The sequence below is a fragment of the Macaca nemestrina genome, chromosome 15, assembly GCF_043159975.1.
Source record: "Macaca nemestrina isolate mMacNem1 chromosome 15, mMacNem.hap1, whole genome shotgun sequence".
NCBI classification, from domain to species: Eukaryota; Metazoa; Chordata; class Mammalia; order Primates; family Cercopithecidae; genus Macaca; species Macaca nemestrina.
In genome coordinates, this window is record NC_092139.1 from 103,849,211 (window position 1) to 103,862,851 (window position 13,641).

Genomic DNA, 13,641 nt, shown 5'->3' on the forward strand with positions numbered 1-13,641 from the left:
AAAACATAACCAAAATAACCCCAATAGCATTACAATAAATATACAATAAGCATCCACGTGGCATGTGTGGGAGATTGCGCTTATGCTGATGGCATGGGCGGGAGGAAGGCAGGCATCTGGGGAGTGTGGGGGCACGGGAGGATGGGGAGTAATCTGGAGGGTCTCACAGTCTGTCAGTGGCAGGTCTTTCTTCCTGAGACCACTGCAGACCCACAACCCTGAGGATGCGAGGCAGGTGGGTTGGATGAGAGGGATCTGGATGTCTGGTCTCAGGCTGCTCCTCTAAGTGCAGCAGCAAGAAGGGCAGGGCTGGACTGAAGATGGTGCTGGGGAGTAGCCTGTTTGCTGTGCTTGATCACGAGCTGCTGGGAAGTTGTGACTTTCACTTTCCCTTTTGAATTCCTGGGTATGTCTGGGAGGCTGGAGGATGTGTCTGGTTATTACACAGACTCATAACTGTAGGTGGGATCCACACAGCTCAGAACAGCTGGATCTTGCTCAGTCTATCAGGGGAAGGTTCCTTGGTAAGTTGGTGACAGTTGACCTGCCCCCATCTCCTTATTCTCACAGCTTTTGCAGAGAAGCTCAGAGAGGTTAGGTAACTGGTTCAGATCAGACACGAAAGTAGTGTCAGAGCCTGGATTTGCACCCAGACTTGAGTCTGATGTTTCCCCCCTCCTGCTATGCCCTTAAACTATACAGGGTGGGGGAAACAGCTCAGATGGGTTCACAAAGCTCCCTGGGCTCAGCTCTGTTTGGACTGCTGAGACACAGCTGGGTGACCCCAGAAGGAAGGTTTGTGTTGGGGGTGCCTGTCTCTTTGGGACATTTGAAGGAACCAAAGAAGGTGGAGGAGAAGAGGTGACCCGGAGTCTGGTCTGTCTTTATGGCCTGGCCACACCCAGTAGGGCCCCAGGGTGCTGCTGCTGAGGCCCAAAGGGGACAACAGATTTTTTTTCAGGTACAAGGAACTCAGAGGTCGTCTCATCAACCCTGAGTCTGAGCACCACCTTGTGCCAGGCCCTGTGGGGAAACTGAGGCCCTGGGAGGGGGGTGACTTGCCGAGGGTCCAGCGTCAGGAGGCTGAGCTGGTAGATCATAGGACTCCACGTCTCTGGCCCTCACCGCTGTCCCTCTATTCAGACCTCTGGGGGGATGGAGAAGAAACAGGCTGTGCTGTGTCCCTAATGGGAAACATGGCTGAGACAGGGGAGTGAGCAGGGCGCCTTGCAGAATGGTGCCTGTGGCGTGATGCCAGCTTTGCAATCATGAGATTCAAAAGCCACACTGTGGAACTGTGATCATAACCACAGGAGTATAAGTTTAGATCTCTGTGTTTGTAGAAGTAGAATCAAACCTGGACATTTTTGGATTACTAAAATCACCCATTTTTGCTTCCATATCAGAGTCACAAGGCCAGATGTTGGCCTCCCCTCTGTCCTCCAAGAGCTGTGTGACTCTGGGCAAGTCACCTCCGCTCCCAGCCTGAGATTTTCCCCTCTTGAAATCCTGATAGAGCTGCCAAAAGACATGAAATCAGGGGGGAAATTTCTGTGAAATCTGAGTCACGGTCTTATTTGTTCTTCACCAAAAAGAGATGCTGAAGCCTGTAACCCCAGTGCTGTGGGAGGCAGAGGCAGGAGGATCACTAGAGGCCAGGAGTTCAAGACAGCCTGGGCAACACAGGAGACGCTGTGTCTATGAAATCAAAAATGAACAAATTAGCCCAGCATGGTGGCGTGCACCTGTAGTCCCAGCTACTCAGGAGGTTGAAGGAGGAGGATCACTTGAGCCCAGGAGCTCTAGGCTGCAACAAGCTATGATGGCACCAAAGCCCTGAGCCTGGGCGACAGAGCACAACCGTCTCTCAAAAATGAAATGAAAATGGTGATTTCTCAAGAGGAGCACATGTCTCAACTCCTCTTTTCCCGCCCAAGGAGGAGGCCCTGGAGCCCGCAACAATGAGGGAAACGCTTTGCTGAGAGTCTTTGTCCTCTGCATCTGGTGCGCTTGGCTCAGAGCCCTGAGGCAGGAGGGAGGGCTCCCTGTCTGGCCTGCACAACTGGGGAGGGCTTGAGCTGGGCCAGGGCCATCTGGGCTTCTTCTAGGAACCAAAGCCATTTCCCGGAATAGACCAACCAGCAGACTCGCCCGGGGAGGACCTGCTGTGTCCTAGTCAAGCCTGAGGGGCAATATCCAGCCTTGGTATTCAGCAGAGGCCCCAGGTCAGGGTTTGAGCCAGTCCAACAATGACCAAGGAGGATGGGATCCTGGGTGCAGCTCCTCACAAGTGTTGGGCGAGTCTGAGGCCGCAGCTCTCTCTGCCCTCCTGCTCCTCTGCTCTCTCCTGGTCCTCCTGTGTCCTCATGGATCATGAGATGGTGTTGAAATGGCTGTCCTGGCTCAGGGGGTCATACAGTGAGCAAAGCAGGAACAAGGGGAAGGGAACCCCCTCTCCTGTCACCCCTGTCCCTTACAGCAAGAAGTTCCCAGACGCCCCACTGCATATTGCCCTGGTGAGCTGCTGCCCAGGACTGGGTCCCCCTTTTACCCTTGCTGCGTGGGGTCCCAGAAGACAGACATCTGTGTGTCTGAACCCTGGGATAAAGGCAGGAAGGGGAAAGAGGGAGGTGGGTGGCTTTTGAGAGGGGGCTTTTGTATGAGAGCTGGAGGATGGAACCCCATCAGGGGGCCCGGAAACCACTGAGCTGTTAAAATAAAGGCTGCAAACAAAGACCAGCTGCTGGAAGTGGGTGTGCCAGGGAGTGAGCAGAGACACACGGAGAGAAAAGAGAAATGGTAATGCCTGGAGTCGCCCGTGACTGCGATGGGCCTGATGCCGTATTATTAGTAGTAATTATAGTATCATTATTAGTCATTTCATCTTATTTGTACCCTCCATCTCTCCTCTCCACCTTTTCCTAACATTCTATCGCCAGATTTTTGTCTTGCATTAGCAACTTTGTAGCTGTAAACAATTTACCTACAACTTTCTCATGCCCTCAGTTGTACCCAGTATTTCTTACCTTCCCTCTTTAAAAAATGACAATATTAATCCTCCTTTCTCCTTCGTTCAGTGCTTCACATCCCAACTGCTACCTTTGTGCTTTAAATTTTGTACTAATTGGTATTGATAACAAGTATATTTAGTTTTCATATTTATATGTTGTGTATATGTTTGTTTGTTTGTCCTAAAGAAGAGACTACTGAGAGCCAGTGAGACTGAGAGAATGGGCATCTTCATGTACTGCTAGTTCGAGTGTGAATTGGTACAACTTGCATGCAGTGTGGCTCTAGGTATAAAACATTTTGAGATGTTGATAGCCTCTGACCTAGTCATTCTACTCCTACAAATATCTTTAGGAAATAAAATCAAATGTGGACAAAGGTTTACGCGAAGGAGGATGTTCTTTGTAGCATAATTTATATGAAGAATTAGAAACACCCTAAGGTCCATCAGCCAGAGAGGACAGCAGAGGGGACAGGGCAGTGCCAGGAGGGCTCGGCAGCCACAGCAGGGGCTGCGCCGGCATCTGGTAGGATCCAGGTCTTTGTGGGACAGAGGACCTTAGAGAAGCGACGGGGACACAGGCTGTCCGCCGCAGCAGCAGTGAATTCACCAAGACGAAGAGTTGAGCACAGAGTGTGAGACACGGATTTGCAATGAGGAGTCATTTCCCATGAGCGTGTATACATGACTCAATATAGTATATGGAAGGGAGTAGAGCACAGTCATTGAAGACATGGGGTTGAAGCAGAAGTCCTGGCTCTAGCACTATTGTGAAAACACGGGCAAGTTCCCTAACTTTTGTGGATTCCTCTGTGTTTGAATGAGAAGTTGGTACCCATCTCCCGGGCTGTGTGTGATCATCGAATGAGACACATGTAAGGAGCCCTGCACATCACAGACACGCAACACACACTGGCTATCATCAACCAGTTATCACACATGTTCCCAGGCCCAGGTCATTGTCAGAACCTTTCTCCCCATCTCTATTCCTGTGTATGGACTCTGTAGTTTTCTGTAATGATCAGATGGCTTCCCCTTCTCTGATTATCTTCTCCTCATACCCCAACAGGACAAGTGCACTTTTCCTTGCTGTGGGAGTAGGGCAGAGGAAGCTGCAGTGAGGTCTCCGAATGCAGGTGAGACCGGACCTTAGCCTTGCCCAGGTTTTTGACATCGAAGAGAGAAAAAGGTTAAGTCCAAGCAAAAGCAAAAGCAAAAGCAAAAGCAAATCAGCTTTTATTGCAAAGCGAAAGCTCAGGCTCGGGGGTGGGAGTGCAGGCGGACTCAGAAGAGCCAGTCGGGCCCAGTGTGGTTTGGGGTTTCTGCCTTTGCTGGTTTATTAAATTAAGGGGTGGAGTAAGCATAACAATTTCTGGGAAGAGGTGGGAATTTCCTGGAACTTGAATGGGGTGGGTAACACGCAGTTTTGTACCAAACACGGGCATACATGGAACTGCTGTGGCGCGGGTGGGAGTGGGGTTTAGTGAGACAAGGAGGGTATGATTGAGTGTGAGGTGAATGTGAGTCCGACCCAGCACTGAGTTGGATCTTACTGGTCTTAGCTGGATTGGCCACTTCCTGTTTGTCAGTGTCCTGTGGGCCTGTCGCCTCCCCCTGTCCCTGCAGCTGGTTTCAGCAGCTCCTTCTGTGTCCGTCATGTGAACCAGCTGCCTGGAGTTCTTGTTTCCTCTGTGACCTCCCAGTATTCCCATCTCAGCATGGCCCGCTGTCAGCTGGCTGCTCGTGACTGGCCGAGGTTAAGTTTGTTTGTATCTAACAGAAGCGCTTATCTGATGTGACCCCAGTTCAGTTTCCCACAGCTTGCAGTTTAAGGGGGGTGACAGCCGTTCTCAAGGCCTCGTAGGTATTGTTTGCCCAGGAATGTTTCAGGGCTGGATTTTGTTTTAATTTTGCTTTTATATCCACCAGCCCCACCCCACCAAGAAATACACACATTTAGTGCTGGAGGTTCCCTCCATCCAACCCTGGGTTTCCTTCTTCCTTTTGGTGAAGAAGGAAAAAGAAAAAACAAGACAGGCCCTCGCCCAGCCGAGTCAGCACTGCGTTCATTTCCCTAAGCCCCATTTCCTCAGGACGGATTCCTCCCCTTACAGAGTTGCAGTGGCAACCAAGTCAGCTCTGCTCAGGAGCCGCCCTGGACAGCAAACTGGCCCGTGCTAACTCCTGTCCAAGACCAGGGGAGGGCGGGGAAGATTAGAAGCAGAGAGCTCTCAGCCCACCCCAGAATCCTCAGGAAGAGCTGGGCTGGGGGACCGAAGAAAAACTCTCCCCGCAAAACAAAGATAATCTGTGGTTTAATAACAGGCCTAGCTGGGTTCAGAGGTGACAGTGGGGAGCCGTGTACCCTGAGACCAGCCTACAGAGGACAGAGGCAACATGGAGGTGCCTCAAGGATCTGCGCTGAGGGTCCCGCCCCCGTGCCCCGTCAAAGAACCTCCTCCACTGCCCATCTGAGAATGCCCAAGACTAGCATGCCCCTTTGCATGGTAGTTGTACTCAATGCTGTGGGGTTTGAGACATTATTTTTAAACTTTAAATAGACCCACAGGTAAGCTATAAGGGAGAATGCAGAAACCACGGGCATTTTTAAAACATAAGGAGTTTTAATGTTAAGGAGTTGAAGGAGCAATGTCAAAGAAACGTTGGCCTTGGAGTCAAATCCTGAGCTTCCTGCTTGATGGTTTTGGGCAACTCTCACTGTCTGGATTTTACTTTCTTCTTCTGTGAATTAAGAATGAGGTGGCCGGGCGCGGTGGCTCACGCCTATAATCCCAGCGTGAGCTGAGGCGGAGGCTGAGGCGGGTGGATCACGAGGTCAGGAGATTGAGACTATCCTGGCTGACACGGTGAAACCCCATCTCTACTACAAAAAAAAAAAAAAAAAAAAAAAAAAAATAGCTGGGCGTGGTGGCGGGCGCCTGTAGTCCCAGCTACTCGGGACGCGGAGGCAGGAGAATGGCATGAACCCAGGAGGCGGAGCTTGCAGTGAGCCAAGATCGTGCCACTGCACTCCAGCCTGGGCGAAAGAGCGAGCCTCCATCTCAAAAAAAAAAAAAAAAAAAAAAAAAAAAAAAAAAAAAAAGAAGGAGGTCTCTTTTGTGTCCACAGCAAGGAACAATTTTACATCGTGTCTCAGTGCACACACAAATACATACCGGTCCCGAGTTCCTTATCTGCCATTCCATAATTTCCAGATCCCTGCAAACCACATATTTTGGGGGTAGCTGACTTTGAGAGTAATCCTGCTCTGTACTGATTTGAGTTCTTTATAGGCCTACCACTATTTTTTACATTTAATGTGAATATTTGCTTGTTTCACTGTTGAAACATGCATGGGTTTGATTACAGGGAGCAGTCCAGCCTCTGCTGGGAATGGTCAGGAATATACCATATGCACCCCATGTCCTTTCTAAAATAGTGAAAATTCGGAATGCCTAAACACATCTGGATTCCAGGAATTTACCTTAAGGGATATGTATTTGAAATAACTCACAAAAGCAATACTCACCCCTGCTATGCTTGGTACGCTCTGATATTTTCAAATTGATTTTCTTTTTAACATGCTGCTCTTGAACCAATGATTTCATAACCCAATGATGTGTTGAAACTCACATTTTGAAGACACAGGTATAAAGTGTTTGACACCCAACAGGCACGTGGCAGATAGAAGTGATCACTGGGATGTTTCCTCTTCCTTGGCCTGGAAGGCTCACTTTGTGTTGGTGCTGAGCTGAAAGGGATTCATTCCTCCCCAAAGCACCGTGGCACTCCCCTGGTGTTTCAGTGTTCTCAGGCTGCCATGGTAAAATATCACAGGCTGGATGACTTCAACATCTGGCTTTTCTTTTCTCACAGATCCAGAGGCAAGAAGTCCAAGGTGAAAGTGCCAGCAGGGTTGGAGTCTGGGGAGGACTCTCTTGCTGGCTTGTGGAGGCTGCCTTTGTGCTGTGTGCTCACGTGGCCTTCTTGTGTCTCTTTCTCTTCTTATAATAGGACACTAGCCCTCTAATAGAATTAGAGCCCTACCTTTGTGATCTCATTCAGTCTTAATTGCTTCCTTAAAGACCAGATCTCCAAATGTAGTGACCCGAGTTTAGGGCTTCAGCATATGAATTTTGGGGGCACACAATTCCCTTGATAGCACTGATGACTCCATCAAACATATCCCACACCACAGCTGTCCAGGAAAATTAACATGTAACCACCTTTTATGCAATGGCTGTTATGCACTCCCACACTTTCCTCCAACCTTATCCTTTCTTCTTTCCAACTAGAGAGCAGCATCTTTATTGAGGATGCCATTAAATATTTCCAGGACAAAGTGAGCACACAGAGTCTGATACTCCTGGTGACTAATGATGAAGCCTGGAATGAATTCGTGGCTACTGCTGAACTAACCAGGTAACCTCCATGGGGTTACCTCCATTGGACACCCCAGTGATGCCACCCAGATGTCCCCTGGGCTAGCTTTCCCTGACAGACACACCTCCTCCAGGCAGCACCCTCTGCTGGGCGTGAGGATGACCTCGGCACTCCAGGAGAAACATTTCCTCCCTGTCCTTCGCTGGCAGTGCGTAGCCTCAGGCTGAGGGGACAAGAAGCCCACAGGGACAGGGTCATTTCTGTCATCTGCTGGTCATGGGAACTTTGTGAGTTACTTTCTCACTTTCAGCCTTTCTTCATCCATGAAGTTTTATTGTGAGAAAAATGAGATCATGCATGTAAAGTGCTTAGCATAATGACTAACACATAGTAGGTGCACAGTTAACATTAATATCTAACAACCCTGGTGGAAATAGAACAGGGTTAAGGGTCTTCTTCCTGAAGATGGGAGCTCAGCAGGACTTCCTTTAGGACAGTTCAGAAAAATCTTGACCTAACCAATGCGTGTTCCTGGGGATGCTGGCTGGGGCCCTTTTTCTCATCTGAAGAATTCCATAAACACGGCAAGACCTTTCTGCTGGTCCAGGATGCTGAGAGGCTGGAGTGGAGTTGCACAGGGCTGGGTCTCTTTCCGATTCTGTGCCCAGTCCCTGGGCTCTAGGCTTATGTCATGCAGACTGAGAACTGTCATGTGTCTGATAGGAATAGCAATTCAATGTGATAGGAGTATAGTGAAGGCCTTAGAGTAAACTCCAGGTCAAAGGTGGGGAACCAAGACCAAGATCCTGCCCAAAGGCCCAGAGAGACCAGAGCCAGGAGTCAGGATGCAGCAAGAGTCAGCCTTGATTGTAGAACAAGTGGGAAGTTTGGGGCACCAGGGCTGGGACTAGGCAAGAGAGGCACCAATGGCTTGAAACTTAAGAAGGTCATGAACTTGCAGAGGACATGTGAGTGGGAGAGGAATATTTCTTCTCTGTCTAGATGATCCCAACACTCATGGACATAGAGGGTCATGGCTGCCTGTGTCTCTCACACCCTGCCTGGGAACTGGCAAGTTCCGGGCTACCGTTTGAGACCTTCTTCTCTTCTACACAGAGAAACCCCTGACAATGGCAAGCAGTATGCCTTAGTGACCATCTCCATAGTAGAATGAGTTGCTGCCAATTTATGTAATTTCAAGGGTACTGAGTAGACTGACAAATCCCCAACCAAGAAGGAAAACACTTCTTCTAACATCTTGTCCAAATTCAGGTCTTTTCAGCATTAACAATTTATATAGATGGTTCTGAAAGTGTCCTGAGTCTTCTAGAGGTGCCATAAAATTGCACACGGCCTTGGCGTGCGCACAGGTGAAGCTGTCACTGCTAAGGCATCAGTTAGGCTGGTGACATCTGCGAGTGAGACCTGGAAGGTTGGGGGTGCAGGGGGCAGGTCAGGAGGCGGTAAGGTGGCTGGAGAGTCCATGTGGAGCCAGAATGAATACCCAGATCTCCCACTCCGGTCAACTGGGGCAGTGCCCGGACCCAGTAGCCTTCAGCCAGAAAGTGAAAGGGCATGAGGCCTTGGAAGGGAGCACATGCCAGGCAAAGTGAGCTCCTGTCTCTCTGAGGTTTGGTTTCGTTTGAATTCAAAGTACTCAGAGGTAGCCAGACGGCAATGTCTGAGGGCACCTTACCTTTGACACCACCTGAACATTAATGGGGATTCCTAAAATCATCTTTAGATTTTATAATTCACTAGAAGGATTCATATAACTCACTAAAAACTGCTATTTCACGATCGTGGTTTATCACACAGAAAGAACACAGATTAAAATCAGCCTAAGGAAGAGACACACAGGGCAGAGTCTGGGAGGGTTTCAGGTGTGAAGCTTCATTGTCCTCAGGACGCTGTGATCTCCTGTGTCAATGTGGGACAAGACACATGGGGTGCTGCCAACCAGGGAAGCTCACCCAGTTAAGGAAACATTCCTGTGAATCACATGAAATCAGGAAGGAAGCCTTTATTCAGGATGGTTGTTACAGGGAAGGGAGACTGAGCCCAGCTCCAAATACAGTAAATACAGAGAGGGAGTCACAGCCAACACCAGGGTGAGGGGCAGGAGATGGAACAGTTCTGACAGGAGACAACAGAGTGGGATGTTCCTGCCAAACTGGCCTAACAGGATTCTCGCTAAAGGCAGGTCAGACACTCACCCATCAATGGTGGGAGTGAAGAGCATGATCAGATAGCAAAGAGTGCTCAGACAGCAAGCAGGGAGGACCCTCCCTACACTGACAGGGCGATTCTCGCTGAACTGGGTGATGTAGGACCAGAAAGCAGTGGGTGGGTGTGAAAGGCCAAGGTCGGCGCCTAGTGAAGAGGCTCAGAAGAGCCCAGCTGGAGTTTGGTCAAACAGAAAGTCTTTCTCAACCCATGCCTTAGTGTTCAGAGCATTTGCTGGGGCTGGATCACAAGCTGCCCTCATGGCTGACCTGGAGTCTCCAGTCCCTCCCTGAGGTCTAACCCCTTTAGTACACATGTCCTCTGCAGGTCAGAAAAGACACCAAATAGCGCCAAACTCCATCATCCGTCACATTGCTATACTGTCCCACGGCCAAATCATCAGGGAAATAAAGATGTTCCTACCAGGCAGGACACTCCAAGAGCCTGGACCCAGGAGCTGAGGACAAAGGGAAGGCCTCTCTTTGGGAAAAGTTCATGCTTCACTTTGCTGCCATCCTGGGAATAAGGTGTCTTTGTCCCACTCTCACGGCTCTTTGTTCCTCTGCAGAGTTTTCCCCTCTCCAAACACTTTGGCAGTCATGGTGTTGACCTGCCCTTGAGTGAGGAGGCGTCTTTATCAAACACCTACCTCGAAAGAGCATCTGAGATGCCTTTAAGATATTTATTTCCATATGGAATAAGTACTGAGGAGTGTCTATAATGAACAAAACATATTTGAGCTTAAATTCTCTTCATTTGTAAAATTTGTTTCTATTTGATGATAATGAAAGCTCTGCAATTTACACAGGATAGAGATCTCATGGAGCTCATTTCACAGACAGGGAAACTGCATTTCTTAATCCTTTGACCTTTCCTTGTGCAGGGATGAGGCAGATGAGTTCCGTAAAGCTCTGAACAAGCTTGCAGAACACGTGATCAGGAAGGACAAAAACTGGCAAGATAAAGACCAGCAGCACAGAAAGTGGTTTTTGAAAGAGTTTCCTCACTTGAAAAGGGACCTTCAGGATCACATAATAAAGCTCTATATCCTTGCAGACGGGGTCGAGCAGGTCCACAGAGGCACCACCATCACCAACGTGGTGTCCAGCACTGCCGGCGTTATCTCTGACATCCTGACCCTCCTCGGCCTGGGTCTGGCACCCCTCACAGATGGAGTCAGCCTTGTGCTCTCAGAAACTGGGATGGGGACAGGAATAGTGGCCGCTGTGACCGGGATTACCAGCAGTATCGTGGAACAAGCAAAGAAGTTGTCAGTACAACGCCAAGCCGGAAACTTAGACCAAAGAGACCCTGATGTAGCGAAAGTGATGAAGGAATTAATGAGTGAGAACACACCCAACTTTCTTTCCTTAGCTGACAATTCTTACCAAGTCATACAAGGCATTGGGAAGGACATCCGTGCCATCAGAGAAGCCAGAGCCAACTCTCAATTGATACCATCTGCCAGACCCCTTGAGATCATTGGAATCTCAGCTGAAAGCGATGAAGAGGTGGAGAGAGTTACTGAAATCCCCGCCCTGGAAATGAGCAGAGGAAACAAGGCTCTGGGTGTGGCCACTGGAGGCATCTTGCTTGTGCTGGATGTGGTCAGCCTTGTATACGAGTCAAAGCACTTGCAAGAGGGGGCAAAGTCAGAGTTAGCTGAGGAGCTGAAGAAGCGAGCTCAGGAGCTGGAGGGGAAGCTCAACATTCTCACCAAGATCCAGGAGATTCTGCAGGCGGACCAAGAACTGTGACCCCAGAGCAGGGCACCCACCAGGGGAAGTGTGCCTGGCACAGGCCAGGACAAAATGCAAACTTTTTTTTTTTTTTTTTTTTGAGATGGAGTCTCACTCTATCGCCAGGCTGGAGTGCAGTGGTGCGCTCTCGGCTCACTGCAAGCTCCGCCTCCGAGGTTCAAGCCATTCTCCTGCCTCAGCCTCCCGAGTAACTGGGACTACAGGCGAGCGCCACCATACCCAGCTACTTTTTGTATTTTTAGTAGAGATGGGGTTTCACCATGTTGGCCAGGATGGTCTCGATCTCTTGACCTCATGGTCCGCCTGCCTTGGACTCTCAAAGTGCTGGGATTACAGGTGTTAGCCACCACGCCAGCCAAAATGCAAACATCGTATTAGGTGGATAAACAGGGTGAGGTAAAGTTTATGGAACTGAGTGTTAGTGACTTTGGCATATCTGCAGCTGAGCACAGCAGGGGAGGGGTTAATGCAGATGGCAAGTGCACCAAGGAGAAGGCAGGAACACTGGAGCCAGGAATAAAGAAGGAAAGGGGACTGGAGAGTGCGGGGAATGGGAAGAAGCAGTTTACTTTAGACTGAAGAATATATTGGGGGAGGAATACAGGGGAGGTGTGCAGGAACCAGCAATGAGGCCAGGAAAAGAACCAAAAACGCAGAAAGTCAAAGAGTTAGAACTGTTGGATACAGGAGAAGAAACAGCGGCCCCGCTACAGACCCACCCCCAGGTTTGACGTCCTTCCAAGAATGAAGTCTTTCCCTGGTGATGGTCACTCTGTCTTTCCAGCATCCTCTCTCCCTTGTCCTTCAGGGCGTGTATCTCAGTCAGCCAGTGGCTTCTTGATGATGGTTGTTGGGGTGGTTGTTGTGTGACGGTCCTCTCTAGGTTACTAAAGGGTGTATGTCCCCTGCTTGAGCCCTGAAGGGCAGGAGGTGGGCCATGGCCATGGTCCCCAACTGAGGAGCAGGTGTCCCTGAGAGCTCAAACTTCCCAGAGAGTATCTGAGAACCAATCAATGAAAACAGTCCCATCGCTATTACCCGATAAGTAAACAGTGAGAAAATTAGCGTGAAAGCAGCTTAGCACTGGGAGGAAGCGCAGATCTCTAAAGCTGTCCTGCCACCGCCCAGGAGTGACCTGTGTGTGAGTCCTAATAAACTCACCTACTCACCAAGCTGGACTTGTTCGAGTCAATTCTTTGGTCTCGCAGCTCCTTCCAAGTTTTGGGGGCCATCAGTCTCAAGTTTTTCTCATAACACTGGTGAGGGTGGTTGTGACGGCAGCAGAGTCGTGGGGGCTTTGGCAAGTAGCCGGTGATCTTCCAGACCAGGGGACACTGATGGACCGATGAAGTTCCAGGGGAACTCGAAATGCTGTGTTGGAAAGAGGTTAATTGGGGAAGAAACAAAAAAACGAAAGGAGATGCAAAGAACAGGTCAAGGAACGTTGAGGTGTGTCCAGGAGTTGAATCCACTTGTGGTCACCAGACCTCGCCTCTCTGAGCCTCAGTTTCCTCATCAGCTATAGAAGGGGGCTGGACAAGGTGATATCTCAGGTCCACCCGGCTCTCCCCGTCTTGTATTCTGGAGACTTGGGTCCAATCAACACTGATGGCTGTGCCTTTGTGGTGCTGATGGAGGCTCCCCTGGGCTCTGGGTGCCTGACTTCCCTTCCTCATGATCCTTCTTCCAGGGTCTCAGGAGCGAGGCTTCCATGGCCCCTCCTGCTCACTCACTGGACTTTCACTTTCCCAGCTGGTCATTTCCCTGAGACCTCAAAACCCCAAGCCCACTGGGGCACCCGGGGAAAGCTTGTACATGTCTGTCTCAGGCTGAGCACAGGCATGGTTTCCATCTGCGAGTCAGAGCCTGGGATTGACACGGGACACTTGAGGCTGCCTAGTGTCAGAGGGGACTGTGTGCAGATTGCGAGAGGATCAGCGAACAATGGACAAAGAGAGACATCCAGACAGCAAACACCCCCATCCAGTCTGTCCTCACATTTTGCCCAGACTCTGGCAAGAACTTCCAGAATGGTCTTCTCTGTGCCCCTGCCCCTGTCCCTCCCATGTCCTGGACCATGCTCCACACTGGGCCAGGTTGGGCTTTAACAATATAGTTTCTTTTTTTTCATATACCCTCACTCTGTTGCAAGGCTGGCATACCATGGCATGATCATGGCTCATCGCATCTTGGACCTCCTGGCCTCAAACTATCCTTCCACCTTGACTCCCTGAGCAATTGGAACCATCCGTGTGTGCCCCA

General features: G+C 49.9%; 1 protein-coding gene across 2 annotated transcripts; it reads left to right on the plus strand.

Moving 5' to 3' along the window:
* Positions 1-539: 539 nt before the first annotated feature.
* LOC105464523 (apolipoprotein L2-like) lies at positions 540-13,167 on the plus strand. 2 transcript variants are annotated; one of them, XR_976847.2, is made up of 4 exons: positions 540-2,004; positions 3,198-3,297; positions 4,080-4,146; positions 10,503-10,588. XR_976847.2 is itself a non-coding variant. In XM_071080524.1 (4 exons), exons 1-4 carry the CDS (start codon positions 2,797-2,799, stop codon positions 11,374-11,376), a joined length of 1,071 nt encoding a protein of 356 aa, XP_070936625.1. In that variant the 5' UTR covers positions 2,022-2,796; the 3' UTR covers positions 11,377-13,167. The 2 variants fall into 2 exon arrangements, 1 of the variants encoding a protein (XP_070936625.1); XM_071080524.1 differs by lacking the exons at positions 540-2,004; positions 3,198-3,297 and adding exons at positions 2,022-2,799; positions 7,306-7,432 and having other exon boundaries at positions 10,503-13,167.
* Positions 13,168-13,641: the final 474 nt, after the last annotated feature.